Consider the following 16,446-nt stretch of genomic DNA (forward strand, 5'->3'; position numbering starts at 1 on the left):
CATATGTATATTGCACAAAACTATAATCCCCAGTATAACATAAAACAAAACAAAAAAAATCTTTAAAAAAACCTTCGATCTGCATCTTTGCAGCATAAAATTTTAGGCATATACTGCAAATGTTCTTTGCTTAACTTGGCGACCGTACTAATTAATAAACACGTAAGAAATACTACCATAGATTAACGGACAAAATTTCTGAAGGATTAGCTCCGTGTAAAACAGGGGTGCCCACAAAGGGGGGCTATGACGCAAACTGCGTCATTGAAATATTTGGGGGAAGTAAAATCTATATAAATATGCTTGGGGGGGTGTAAAAATTAATCGAAAAGATTTTTTTTCATGGAAGAACACCTATGGATAGACAATTGGGGGGTGCGTCATGGACATAAGGGGGGGCACCACTGTGTAAAGTGCTATTAAAGCATTCCAAAGTATCAAAATACGTGGAAGAAACTATCATCATTATTCGGTACTATGGATTTTTATTTTTTTTATTTTTATTTTATTTATTTATTTATTTATTTTTTTTTTTTTGCAAATGAAATATATTATATAGGAAGGATATCCTCGAACCACAGCAAAAATGAACCCCAAATGAAACATATGTGGCAGTTTCTTATTGAACTCCACTTCGCAATAGAAGCAGTGGTGTCAGTAAGTATATGAAGCAACAGTGGAATTCCTCGATTTGACACTTTTTATTTCACTATTATTATTTCAACTCTCTGCATCTAACGAATTAATAGTGTAATTCGACATTTATTAAGGCACTTCGTTAAGGTAACCCTACTTTTTCGGAGGGGCCGCGATGGTTCAATGGTGCATGGGGTCCCTGGTTCGATCCCAGTTCGCGCCAAGTGAACTTTGAGGTGGACAAACACCGTGTGCGTGGATTTCCTCAGGGTTCCCCTGTTTCCTCTCACTTTCTTCATGCCACCATTAATTCATTTTCATCATTACAGTCTCCTTTAGTCTCGCCGGCATACCGTGAGACGTAAAACCCAAAGACTTAATTTCCTACTTTTACGGATTTTCGTGAATAACTTACAGAAAATGAAAAATAAAAATGTACAAAGCAGCCAGCAGTATCTATAAAATGCTATAAAACTAATAACCGACTCCAAACCTTTCTTATAGAACAAATTTGGGTGTCCAATTTATGACAATTGTTAGGCACCCAAATTCAGACACTATACGCAAGATCTTGAAAACAATAACTTCATACTATATAGTTTCGAAGTTATCTGTTTACTTGTGACATTTTTATATTTCTCATTCTCTACGTTATTCACTAAAATAAAATTGTAAAAAAAAAAAAAAAAAAAAAATAGTGATAAAGATCCTATACTGTTGGGATGTCTTCATAAGTCTGAACAACCACAAGAAACTCCATTTACGTTTACACAGGATATAAATGGGGCAAATGCATTCTTGTATAATAGTAACGTACTGTTCTGTTTTCTTTTTTTTTGGGGGGGGGGTACTAGTGACAAATACTTTAAACCTAATCTGACCGTATTTATTGTAAACTAGCGCAGCAAGACTTAATGCAGAATTAGCCCAAAACTGTTTTTAAAAAATGTAGTGGAGACAGGAAGACAGCCGAATTACTGTAACTCATTCATGAACTCATGTTATATGAAACGTGACTAATGAGCGCTGCAGGAACAAAATTCTAGAAATGAACCCATGTTCATGTATTAATAATAGAAATTGTATTAATAGAATTGATAGAAACCTAAGCGACCAACCATTATTATTAATTTTAGAAAGACAATCTCAGAAATAAACGAAAGTGCTTCTACACAAGCCGTTGATACAGTCAAATGGGTCCTCTGTCACTGAGGATCAAATATTTTTCGCCGCGAATCAAGAGCTAAGATAAATAAATAAATAAAATAAAATATATTTATGGTTTACTAATTAACTTTATACACAACTGGTAATAGCAACTTATACAAAATATACATTGTAGCTGAATTTACTAAATAAGTAGCTTCACATCTGAAAACACCTTGCTCCGGCATAAAACCCCAAAGAAGTTTAAAAACAAGTACTTACAAAGCAGACGAAAGGCGCAGCGCACGGAACGTAATATCCTTGGCTCATTTTTTTTCTCGCTGACTACGTGTCACTTCTGACTGACGGTGTATTGTCGAATGGATAGCGAATAGTAACTCCAAAAACACTGCACTAAATAATTTTTCCTTGTTACTTCAGTAGGATATTGAGTTATTACAGTAACACCACTTTGTTGACGACATCATCATTTCGACACCACAACACAACCACCGCCACTGAAAACACTTGGGAACCTCTGCAGTTCCGCGTTTTCATATTTACAACATTTATGTACTGCTAACGATACTCCCATAGTTAATATCAGGATATATGTATAGCACACAATAGATTTCGTTGTTAAACACTTACATGGTTGTTGATATACTTCCAAAATAAAGCTAAAGTTAGCCTATTAAAACACAAAATATCCTCACTCCTCCGTTCACATCTTCGTTCGCTCGACTGCCACTGTCCCCTATCTAATGCTGCAATGACTCACCTTCAGCCGACTGTGGCGCTGACTAGCGGACCGCGGAGTTGACTCTTACATTCAGGGTTGTCCAACGACGATCACAGTCACTCCCAGAAGAGATCAGCTGTTTTATTGACATGGGATCAACTGAATATATTGTGACGCGCAACGCTTACGATTTGAAAATCCTCAGTTCAAATCATAACTTCGTGAAGTTCGTTTTTATAAATGTACTTTATATATGGCGCATTGTCCGTGAACTCTTAAAATAATAATAATAATAATAATAATAATAATAATAATAATAATAATAATAATAATAATAATAATAATAATAATAATAATAATAATAATAATAATAAAGTAAAATTTTAACCAAAATATCTATATGGGAGTTTTCAAAAGTTACAGTATAAAAGCAACATTTAAGATATTTTTATAATCTATACTAATAAGAGTAAATCTCAGTAGCCAACACTCATGCCAAACTACTGAAGCTGGAAAAGTGAGTGCCAAACTACTGAAGCCCCAATTAGAAAAATCGTTTCATTGCAGTATTCTCAAGTGAGTACAGAAAACACAATTAGAAATTTATCCAAGCGCGACACTTTTTATAGTGGCTTGATAGTTGTTCTTTCACAGATTTTTATAGAAACAACTGACAAAAGACCAAAACAAGGAAGATCAACGGACAGCTGACGAAACAATATTTTTCTTTCTTTTCCGGTTATTCAACTTTAAGGTCAACATATTTCTTTTATGCCTTATAAAATTTGGTGTTTTTATGGTCACTAGTCGCGACCCCAATTTTACACATTTTTCAAAATATTTCGAAACTAAAAATTAATCATAAAATTTAACTATGTAATTATTTAGTATCACTTAGTAGAATAGTTCGTATCGATGATATGTTCGGCATTCTGAAAGAACAAGTATTCAATTCAATATAATTGCATTGGCTTAAATCACGAAACAATGAAGAACGAAGACAATTCCAAAAACTGTTTATTAACAGTAAATAGTAACTACTTTGTGTGGGATTTATTTCGAAGTTGGTTGTCCGCCTGGTTTTCAACAAATGTGCCTAAAGATACCAAATGGAAAGTCTCTGTACATCTGCAGCCATATTCACAATACAAATGCACGTTACTTTCCCACAATCCAACCATGCTGTGACCTTGCGCAAAGTACAGTGGCTCGAAAAAGTATTCGTATAGTCCCAGCTTTCGTATAATTTCAATAGTACTATTCATATCAAGGATGTAAAGTGGGTAATAAAATTACGTGTATTAATGGATACATCTATGAATATATTAACGAAGTGACTTTCAAATAAAAGCTATTTTCTCTCTGTAACAAAAAATAAAAACAAAATAATTCTATTGTACGTGGAAAAAGTATTCGTACAGCTGACATATTTAAGAAAATATTACTAATAATAACATCACTTTTCAATTGATCAATACTTTGTAGGGTTTCTTTCAACAACTATAATTGCCTGAAGTCTTCTGTTAATGTGGATAACTAAGTTCGCTGTATTTTTAGGTGAAATATTGTCACATTCTTTCAATAAAGCATTTTTGAGATCCGCTTTGTTAGAAATAACCTTGTATCTTATTTTTTGGTCAAAAACTTCCCATAAATGCTCTATGAGATTGACGTCTGGTCACTACGTGTAAACTCGTTTGTATATATTATTTGTGTACCCACATTCTAGTATCATGTGTGGTATCTTTTGAATCCTTATTGTGCAAAAATGCGAAGTCATTAGTGGGACCCATTTTTGCAATTTTTTCCCCGATGATTGCTATTTAAAATATTGATATAGTTCTTTTTGTTCATCGTTTCTTCTACAGAACACAAGTTCCCGACATGAACAGCACTCATTGACCGCCAAACAAGCGTAGATCCTCCAGCATGTTTCACTATGGGAGTACGATTTTTGGGATCGATCTCTGTTCTCTTACATCTTCGCATAGTTTTCCTCTCACTTCACCCATGTCAAGGGGCTTATTTACGCCCTTCAGAGCGAATTAAACGCTTCTTGCGATTACTGTTAAAATCCCCCAAGGTTTATTTCTTGAGATACGGCTATTATAGTGTACTGTTTTCAACGCATTCCTTACTGTAGCCAATGATACTTTTACTCGTCGTCTCTGCAGCTCATTTGCAATCTGAGGGGCACTTACCTTTGGATTAATTTTGATAGTATGTACCAGTGGCGGCGATTGGACGTTAAAAGTGGGGGGGCAAGGCATGATCTGAATATTTGTATATCAATCTAAGTTTCCCTATTCGTTCATAACACTTTCATTGACGAAATATTATATAACTAATAGGATACTATCTTTTTTCAGTTAAAATACCGTATTTCGTATTTTATTTAGTAAATTGACAAGATCAACGGAAGTATAAATAGGTACTAGCCTTTTGTACTCTTAAACAACGAAAGTGTAAGAAAAGATTTGATTCATTGCTCACGAACATCTTAAAATTCTTTCTGAAAAATTGAGTGATCAGATTATTTAATAACAAAGTTACAGGGGTTGGACAAAAAATCTAAAACGTTTGTAAAAGTGTGAAAATCATACCTAGTATGGTGTGGGGCCTGCTTTTGTGTCCAAAACAGCTTGGATCCGACGTGGAATGGACGTATACAGTTCCTGAATCGTGACGTGTGGAATTTCGTACCATTGTTCCTCCAAAACATGCTCCAGTTCCTTAAGGGATGCCGGTGGAGGATAATGAGACCGAACACGCCTTTCTAACTCAAACCACAATGGCTCAATGATGTTCAGATCTGGTGATTGTGGGACCCAGAGGTGTAATAGCTCCTGGTAATGCTCCTCAAACCATGATTTCACCGTTTTTGCAGCGTGACAGGGTGCCAAATCATCTTGGTAGATGCCATCACTATCAGGGGACAATATTTGGGCCATGGGTAGAACCTGGTCCCCGAAAATGGCCTCATACGCCTTAGCATTCATCATTTCATGCAGCGTTATGATGGGACCTGCGGAAAACCACGATATCACTGCCCATACTGTAACAGAACCATCCCCATGCTTTACAGTTGGGAGCAGTTAGTCTGTATTATAGGCCTGCGACGGTGTTCTCAATACGTAAACACGACCGGTTGTTGGAAACAAGGTGAAGGTCGATTCATCGGACCACATTACGTGTTTCCACTGCTCATGAGTCCACGCCTTGTGGTCCTTGCACCACTAGGTACTCCTCTTCGCATTTACTGCTGTGACCAGGGGTTCGGCGATAGCGGCCGTGCTATGAATTTTCATTTTATGAAGTTCCCGTCGCACTGTTTTCGACGAAACCGGGTTCTGTAGGCCGGAATTTAGTTCAGACATAATTTTCATTGTAGTGGTCTTCTTTTTAGCTGCTACAATCAGTTTTAATGCCCTCCGGTCCCTATCTGACAGGATTGTCTTTCGACCACTGTTGTGCTTTGCAGACGTCGTTTGCCCATGAATTGTGTATACCCTCGTGACATTGGATGCATGTTTTTCGATACCCCCACAATGTTCGCCACTGTTGCCACTGAAGCTCCAACCAGACGGGCACCAACGATCATGCCTCTTTGGAAGTCTGTCAGGTCGCCCATTTTACCGCACCATTTTCACACCACGACACTCACAGGTGAACGGGTTACTGCTGATGGAAGAGGAAGATCCACATGACACATTAAAAACAAAAAAAAAAAACGATCGACAACCGCAACACGCGTTGTACAGTGGAGGGCCAAACTTACGTGTCCTGTATGAAGTGTTTTTAGATTTTTTTTAGTCTACCCCTGTACAAAACAAATAAACAGAAAGGATAATATTAATCATAGTAAGAATAATAAGGTTTGTTTTGCAAAACATATTGAAACTGGGGATTAATGAACAACTTATATTTTTATTCAACACGTGCATTAAATATATGTTATTACTCTTAGAAAATAAAAGACAGTAAGTACAACAAGCATACACGAAATTTAAATAAATATTTACTCTTGCAGTTTCCCGAAGCATGCTCGTTGCCATTAGGTGCGGTTTTCACTTTCTTGGAATACATCGAAACACAATACATAGAATCACTTTACACTCCAGTTATACAAAATAATCCTAAAACCTAGAATTAACTTGAATTCACTAAATTTAATTGTATATAGGTTTAATATAAATGATTGAAGCGATTGCATAAATTCACTGTAGCTCTAGTAATTGAGATATTATAACAAAATTCAACAGTAACGTAGGAAAACTCAAAAAGTTTTGTTTGCTGCAGGTATACTTCAGATTTCTCCCACGAGAGTGCAGCATGAGCAGTGAGGCAAGGTGACGACAGGCGCCGAGAAAGCATTTCATGTCATGGCCTCCATCTCTCCTGACCTAACCCCATGAGATATTTTTATATGAGGTTATGTGAAAGATTCAGTGTTCACGCCTCCTCTATCAACAAACCTGCCAGAACTGCTCAACAATGCTTTTGAACTCATTAATAGGGACACGCTGCACTGAGTGTGGGAAGAACTTTATTTTCGGCTTGATGTCTGTTGAATCACTAAGGGGCATTTCGAACATTTGTAATTGTTACCAAAACTTTTTCGAGTTTTTCTTTGTGTGAAAAAATTATCGCAATATATACAGTAATACAGTTATTATAGAGCTGTGAAATCGCTCCAATCATTCATAATTACCCGGTATACACTCGTACACCCCTAAACACACCACTTTACTCTTATGTTACACTGCAAAACAATGGAAAAGGTAAAAGTTGTTCCTCATCACTCTCTTTTTAATCAATATTCCTTACTATTAGAAAGAATAAAATATATTTTAGAAACTATCAATTTTTGAGCAATTAAAGAAAAACTTGCGAAAGACTTTTCTTGTTTTGTGAAGTGTTCTCTCAATTAGTTTCAAAGTGGCTGACTAACATATCGAGCCCTTGTAAGAAGTAATGAAAGTACGCTTGAATTGTTGCGCTCCAATAGGTTAATTTTTTAGCCATTTTCCGCGGCAATTAAAACACAATTCCTGTATCTTTCTTAACCCCGCGGGAAGACAAATAACCAATATATGCTCACGGTAAATATTATAAGGCACATTTTTTTTCTATGAACCAGTAATACATACAAAAACTTTACATTTCCAAATGAAACTACGTATATACATTAATGGGTTACTTAAAAAAGTGGGGGGAAATGCCCCCCTTTCAGACAAGAGTTTAGTCTAATTGTGTACCCTGATAATAATTTTTCTTTCATCCTCCGTTGTTTCTCTTCCTTTCTGCCCCATCTTTCTTCGAAATGTTTGTGGTGAACGGAGACCGAGAAATAGGTTGATACTTCTGAGATCAACCTTCTCAAGCACAAATGAAAAGAGTAATCACACTAACAGTGCTTCGCAGGTATCTTTACTACGAACAAAACTACGGTGTACGAATACTTTTTCGACGAGAGTAAGACGTGAAAGCAGCAAACTACACTGAATAGGTAGCGCAACTGGTGAACTAATGATGCAAGATAGTGTGGATGTAAATGCATAAGAATCATATATATGACATATATCATCTCAACTTAATTTACTCGTTAAACAATCGTAAACAGGCGTTCATTCTTTAAAAATAGTAACTGTACGAATACTTTTTCGAGTTACCGTAGTTCCCCCCGCTCGCCAAATAGTTCAATGTTTATAACCGCTTATTAAATAAAAAATAAGCACAACTTCCGCTCTTCTTACATATACATATTATCAAGCACACAAACGAGCAAATTATCCATTTCTTCCCGGTAGATTTCCAAAATTTTGCTGGAAACGAACGACAAACTTTGCAACTTAACCTCTTTGTGCCCTCGAGAAAATTACACAAAGATCTTATAATATTATTATTTTATTTCTGAACCATTTTGAAAAAGAAATAGAAGTGGGAATGATAAGCACTTAAGTCTTGAATACACAAATCATAAGTTGCTACAAAGACGCTGTCAGATTGTATTAGTAGTAGTGGCCCCGTTATATTGAGCCGAGTCAGCAAAAATTTTTGTGACGTCATAGGTCAAAGGTCAATGATCTTGGCCCGGGGTCAATGACCTAGGGGTACCTAGGACCACCCCCTCTAAATTTTGGCAGGGGTACCTTGGCCCACCCCTTAAATTTTGGCAGGGGTACATAGGACCACCCCCCTTAAATTTTGGAAATTGCCAAATTTAAAAATTTGGTATGGTAGCCTAGGACCAGGGTATGTACCTCTATCAGTATTGGGTGTCTATGTCGTTCCCTTTCATGGGTAAAAAATTGCCAAAAATTGAAATTTCGGGGGTTTTTGACCTAATTTATCCCCTTTGATGAGGTGTTATTACCCTATATAGTTATATGGGCGTATACAGGGGTTCATTACCTTTTATAAGACATGGGTATATTTGTGCACCCCTTGAGAAATTTGGGAGGGGTACCTTGGCCCACCCCTTCAATTTTGGAAATTGCCCAATTTCAACATTTGGTATTATAGTACAGGACCCTAATATGTATTATGATAAATTTGGATGGTCCACCTCGTTTCCTTTTAGGGGTACCAAATTGCCAAAATATAAACGTAAGCAATACGTTGTACCACGTGTTTGGTTTTTGGCTCAATTTATCCCCTTTGATGAGATGTTATTACCTTATATGGTTATATGGTCATGTATAGGGGTCCATTACCTTTCATAAGACATGGGTATTTTGTGCACCCCGGGAGGGGTACCATGGCCCACCCCTTAAATTTTGGAAATTGCCCAATTTCAACATTGGGTATTATAGTATTGGACCCTAACATGTATTATGATAAATTTGGGTGGTCCACCTCGTTCCCTTTTAGGGGTACAAAATTGCCAAATTTTAGTACAACCACATGTTTGGTTTTTTGGCTCATTTTATTCCCTTGGATGAGGTCCTATTACCTTATATGGTTATATGGTCATGTATAGGGGTCCATTATCTATTATAAGACATGGGTACATTGGTGCACCCCGGGAGGGGTACCTTGGCCAACCCCTTAAATTTTGGAAATTGCCCAATTTAAACATTTGGTATTATAGTACAGGACCTCAATATGTATCATGATAAATTTGGATGGTCCATATCGTTCCCTTTTAGGGGTACAAAAATTGCCAAAATATAAACGTTGTACCACGTGTTTGTTTTTTTTGGTCCATTTTATCCCCTTTGATGATATTCTATGATTACAGGGGTTCATTTCTTATCATAAGATATGGGCACCCTTCTTAAATTTTGGCAATGGGGGTCCACTGAAATTGTCCAATTGAAGCATAGTACAGGACCTCAATATGTTTCGGTGGTCCTATTACCAAATTTGTTTAGTACAACCACGTGTTTGGTTATTGACTCAATGTATCCTATTTGATAAGGTATTATACCCCTTTCAATTTGGTAGGACCCTTCGGGTGTAGTACAGTCACGTGATCGATGATTTGGTTTTGATGCGCGACGAGGTCCCTGGTCAATGTTCTCTAGGAATTAGGTGGAAACTTTGAACAAGATTCTCGTCTTATATCGCACAGTTCTTTAGGAGAATCTGATAACGTTGTATGTGGAATGGACAATAAAAACACATAGGTCAGCTTAAATTGTATTTTATTTATATTTCTGGTTTCTTCTTTTTCTTTCTTATTGACAATGTTTGTATATTGAGCTGGGTTTCTTCATTAGACCGCCTCCTCTTCTTGATTGTAATGATTTGTTTCCATGTTTTGCAGCATAGCACCCGTTTGCAAAGCTTCGTATTGTGAATTCTGTAAAAAAGAACGAGGAAAAAGATGATTAGTATAGAAATAGATGATGATTAAACAAATACATTTGCAATGATAAATATGATAAAATTACCTGGAAGGTATATTGCAACAGTCTACGATCATTAACCGTGGGTACTGTTGTGAACAAATATTGAATTTCACGCAGAGATTTTCCTTGGGCTTTACAGCACAAATAAAAATAAGCATAATAGCCACATACGGATGAACCAAGACTTTGCATTTGGCTATTATTATATTTATAGTATATACAATGAAGTTTTAAGAATGCAACATGTTGTGGTACATAAGGAGGAAGGCCATAGCTGTCAAAATATTCTCCAACACCGCGATGATCAATATAAATTGCAATCCAATGACTTCCTAGTTTTGTGGATGGATCTGTATTTACAATGATTGCCAGAGGAAGAGAAATCCGTGAGGGCAACTCATCGCTTGCAAATACCCCGGTAAAATGATTTCTGAATAATGGACTACCGTGTAAAGCACTAGCTAATTGTAATGTATTCAACATCGTGAATGGAAATGATACATAACGTATACGTACCTTGTAATTTAAAAGTCCAGGATAATGTTGCGCTGGTGGTCGATCTCTAGGAGTGAGGAAAACTCTCCATACACAATACAGTTTGCAGGTGCTGCTAATTTCTCTTGGAAATGAACTTCCAATCGGATGGCTCCATGTCGTTGTAAATTCCAATAGTGACAATCTCCAGCAGAAGAATCGGGAGTTAGGTCAAATACAAACAGTGTATATCCATTCTTGTAGTCGGCTCTTGAAATTGTATTTCCAGTATTGGTAAAATGTATGCCAGAGCCTGAGAACAATGTGTGGTACGATGAAATGTAGAGATTTTCTTCAAAGTTGGGTTGCAATGGTTTTGAAGGTACAGCTTTTCCATCCACGTACAATGTAAAGAAATTAATGTTTAGATGTTGAAATTCAAATGGATTGGTGGTAATAGTTCCACTGGATGCTTCATTCGATGTAAATCCTACAATAATACGATTTGGCAATGTTCCCATAAACAGGTTATCAATAGTTTTGGATTGTATATCCTTCGGGATGGTAAATGATTTCATTTGAACCCTTGTCAGAGGATACTTTGCCGGTGTAGATTGTAAAATTTTATTGTGTGCCAATTTGACACTAGGGCTGATGCTGACTTTTTTCACCTGCAACGATGCATCTAGAATATTGATTTTTGCATTGACACCACTTTCACCGGCCATGAGACAAAAGTTTGGCTTTGCAGGAATAAGTTTCACACGTAATTCCACTCCATGAATTAAAAATTTATCTTGATTAAAAATGTCACAATGAAGATGTCCAATCATATCGAATTTCATACTTTGTTTTGTCAGTTCATAGCGTTGTTGAAATCCTTTGTTCTCACTTGTGGTTGCGTTCATATGACCAGCCGTATCTTGAAACCACATTGCTGTTTGCAAATGTGTATTTTTAGCTCCATCACTATAATTGAGCAGTTTTTCCATGTACGAACGATATGGATGATTATGTGACGGAAATGAAATCAGTTTATTGTTCAAGTAGATTTGTACTTCACTAAACATAGCATTTAGAAAATCATTGACAGGTGCAATTGCTTTATCCGTATTGATGAAGGAGGAACCATCTGGTTTCACAATTTGTGCTTGGATGTATAATAAGGTTTGTGGTAAATCAATATATTCATCACTGCTACCACTCACTACAAATTCTATTGGTGAATTTTCAGCTATTGAACTAATTGGTTTGTAGCCAATAATACGATTGTCCAGAACACTGGTTTGCGTGGGCAACGTTGAAAAAATGTCCAATTCACTTTTTACACATTCACAGGATTGATGATGTAAGAAAGCCATCGTTGAATTAATCAAAAATATCTGGTGACGATGCCAATGATCTCTTCTTCTTCTTATGTGATAATTTACGTCTCTTTGTAGGATTGATGGTGTTGTTGATCGTTGGAAGGTCAACCTCAAACTGAGAGCAGTCATCCCATTTTCGTTTATGATATCCACTTCCCAGCATAGTTTTCAACTTGTTTTTAGCTTTTTCTTGTAAATTTGATTTTGCCTCTTGCATACGTTGATGAAACGATTCATCCAGCGGTTGATTCGAGATCACAACATCATTAATCATATTGGCACCTGATTTCAATAATTCTTTTCCCACAGTTTTAGCGCCTTGCTTCACAAGTGGTAACACTGAACGAAATAAGCCACCAAGGAAACTTCCAATGCCATGTCCTGCTTGATAGGGACTTCCCACATAGACGTTGCCGATACCGGATAACGCTTGTTTTTGGTAGTATTGCAAATACGGATCAGTCATGACGACGACGACGGAAATGTAGTTTTGTACACACCGTTCCAAAGGTGAATGGCATAGGATGACCTGTGCTATCCCTTATATCGATTTGTATTTGCTCAAAATTCATTTTTTCCACCGGAACATAATGTGCAGGATTAAAGATTTGTACTGCATGACTTCCAAAAGTATGATTCACAGGATCCATGTTGACAATTCGTAGCAAGGGTACCATTGTATCTCCAACAATGACAGATTCAATAATGTCACAATAGACGTACATTTGTGATGGTAAGCCTAATCGTACATCCGGTGTATATTGTCCCTTTTCCATATCTTTTAAATCACTTTTCGGGTCAAATCCAAGCATTAAACTAACACTTGGTGACAATTGTACAGAAGTATGGATTTCCTTTTTGGGATGTCTTATGAGGCATATATTATTAGTTGCGTCATGAGATATAAATAAATTGGTTTCTTTATGATGTATATTAATTGCATGAATAAGATCCCGTATATTGTTATAATAGCGTACAGGGATCGTTACAACCTTCCACGGTTCCTGATCATTACTACTTGATGATTTGTAATATATTTTATTGTTTTTACTGTTAATGTTCAGCAAAGAATGTGGATAATGAATCTCTACAATTGCCACATCCCATTTCTGGCGAAACTCTACACGTCGTTGTAATTTCGTAATATATGAAGTCAATGTATTTTCTGGAAAATAATCCATGGAACTATTACTGGGAAGTGTAACGTAAAAATCTTGATCAGGTTCCATTCTTCTTCTTCTTCTTCAATGAAGTTGCAGGGATCCACGAATTGAATGAGGAAGGATATCCTTTCCACTGGACGAGATACTCCTTTCTGCGACCTTTTGTTCTTGTACGTAATATTTTATCGATGAGGAACATCGAAGGGAGCGGTACTGGTTGTAATTCTTCTCTGTAGAAAACACCATCGATAAGTTGATGATTTAAATCCTCTAGTCGATACACTGGTGGGTTTCTTGGTACAATGGCTTTTACTCTGAATATTTCCCAAGTCCAGTTCTCGAGGTAACCCTTGTCAAAGATACGTTTTGTTTTACTTATACGAACAGTATCACCAACAGATAAATCCGTATCTTGTTTTGAACGTTGTAGCTTTTTGTCGTATAAGTTATGCCACACCTCCAGTAAATTGTCCTGAGAAACGTTTGCAGGTGCCATTTTAATACTGGAATGCCGACTTTCATTGTATGCTTTTACAAGTAAAGGCAATACTTTGATGTAATTGTATGTTTGATATTTGGTAAAGTATTTCCACATACGATGTTTCAATGTCTGATTAAATCTTTCTGCGATGCTGGCTTTAATATCTGGATCCTTTGTTGTAACATGTTGCACGTTGTGTTTCCTGAAAAACTTTTGTACTGTCTTGTTGGTAAATTCAGTTCCTTGATCACTACGTAGTACAATTGGTTTCCTCTCCTGGAAAATCATTTCAAATGCATTCACTATATCCTCGGCACTTTTTGATTTTAGTGGTACAGCCCACCCGTACCGACTAAACACATCAATCACTGTAAGAATATAGCGGTAATTGTCATTATAGTTTTGAAGTGCTTGTAAATCATTTAAATCACATTCCCATTGATCATCAATATTGTTGACAAGATAAAAATCTCTACGGAAACGACGACGTACAGGACGATGTAACGTGTAGGTAGGTTGTTTGTTTAACCAAAGTTTTATTTTGGTTAGAGGTATAGATTTTCCTGTGGCTTGCCATAATTTCTTTGCAGTAGAAAATGATGCAGGATGTGCTGGATTGTAATAAATGGATTTCAACTTTTTGTTCATGGTTTGTACGTTGACCATTGTGGAATGATACGTTTTCTTTTTGGTCGGACTTCTAAAACATCATCATCGTCTTCTTCTTCTTCTTCTTCTCCGGAAGAAAATAATTCAGGTGCCGGTTTTGGTGGTGCAGATCCTTCAGATGCTGATGTACTATTATGCTTGACAATATAGTTTAATCTCCGTGGATTACCAATCAATTCTTGAGGTGTGTTTGACGATGCAAGGTAGTTGCAAAACAATTCCCAGCCTTGAGGATTAGAATGTTTCCTCGGTCGAGTCACATCGCACATTAAATCTACAATATTGGATCCTTGTAGTTTATTATCGTTGATGTACACTGTTCCTTTATGATCCCACGTAATTGCGTCATCTTGTTTTAAACGACGGAATAGTAGTTCGGCTTTCTTACGATACATTTGTGGTATTGCGGCTAAAATTTCTTGTTTCGTGCTATCGTCAACATTCGGGACGTCACCATCAGGTTTCATTGATGTAATTGTAAGTGGTATTGGTTCTTCTTGTTTACGTATCACATAAAGATATTTCTGTAATATTCTATTGTACTGATTCCATTTTTCTTCATCACTTGGATACGATGTATTCAATATGGATTGCATTTCACGATCGAGATTAGATTCTCGATTTTCACTTGCACGGGATGATGATGCATGCATTCGTTGAAGCATTTCTGGTGGCACTAAAACCATCTTCTTGCTATGTTCCATGATGTTTATTGTTTAAACAAAATACTGGATAACACACTTCCTACAATAGGTGCAAGTAATGCAGGTAAGAATCCTCCTTGTTGTACGGCTAAATGTTTCTTCTTTTTATCCAATGATTTTGTATTGTCTACAAGATAGCGGAGCGTGTTCTTGTAACGCTTTAATCTTGACTTCTGCGCACTTGTCAGTGGAACATTGCCTTTTAAGACATTATAACAACATTCACAAATACTATGAATTAATGAAGCGTCTGCATTGGCAATAATAGCTTTACGCAATCTTGGTTTAGCTTTGTGCAGAGCACGTAGCAGATCAGCGTGTTTCACTGTAGGAGACATCGTGACAGACTAAGTCATTCTTTTCACATGCACAATAATTTAAACATGTTTTGTTGGTACGTAAACATAATGATGCAAATCGTCGGGAAAAATATTTGTACGAAATCGCATTTCATCGGGTGTATCTTGTTTAAGATCCATCAGTAAATAACCATGTGGATTTCTTGTTGCGTCTGCATAACTTTCTTGTAGAAACAGTGGATGCTCAGGCATGATTTGATAACTCATATGCTTGATTTGTGACTTGTCACGTGGATTTTTAAACAACACCAAATACGAACAATTTAAACTCATATTTCTATTTGCTTTACTTTGATGAAATACATTTTGTGTTATAAAAATCACACTAATATTTCGATGATGTGATCCTTTTGTGAACATATCAACAATATCACTATTCACTTCTCGCATATGGTCATCAATAATAATCAAATGTGGTCCATCTTGAGGCTGAAAATCTTTCATTCGTGGAAGTCCTTCGTGAAATTCTACTGGAACTGGCATTGTTGCATACACGTCTTGCCATTCTGCATAATACCAGTATATCTTACGAAATTTTGCATTGATCATGGTTGGGAGATGTGACAGTAATCGCTTCACAAAATACGTTTTTCCACACCCACTAGGCCCTGCGAGAATACAGGTAAATGGATGTTTCCACTGTGTATCCATGATGAACACTAACACCTTGTTTCAAAAATGATGCGTATTTAAAGCGAGTACAACAATTCTTGCACTCACTGGTGTGAAAAGGTTAAAACCGTTCATCTGATTATCGAGTAGTTGAAAACCGTTTATTTGTTAATCGAATAGTTGAAAACCGTTTATTTGTTAATCGAATAGTTAAAAACCGGATAAAGTTTAACGGTT

The 16,446-nt window shown here is 36.5% G+C and overlaps 1 protein-coding gene across 3 annotated transcripts in view; it reads right to left on the reverse strand.

Moving 5' to 3' along the window:
* The window catches only part of jvl (javelin-like), a 360,284-nt gene extending 357,686 nt beyond the window's left edge, over positions 1-2,598 (reverse strand). For all 3 annotated transcript variants that reach the window (XM_081726901.1, XM_081726897.1, XM_081726905.1), the window contains exon 1: positions 2,065-2,598. In XM_081726901.1, coding sequence (XP_081583027.1) covers positions 2,065-2,112 — 48 coding nt within the window. In that variant the 5' untranslated portion in view covers positions 2,113-2,598. The remainder of the gene's footprint in view (positions 1-2,064) is intronic.
* Positions 2,599-16,446: the final 13,848 nt, after the last annotated feature.

The sequence above is a fragment of the Thermobia domestica genome, chromosome 1 (genome assembly GCF_964235325.1).
Source record: "Thermobia domestica chromosome 1, izTheDome1.hap1.1, whole genome shotgun sequence".
Classification (NCBI taxonomy): domain Eukaryota; kingdom Metazoa; phylum Arthropoda; class Insecta; order Zygentoma; family Lepismatidae; genus Thermobia; species Thermobia domestica.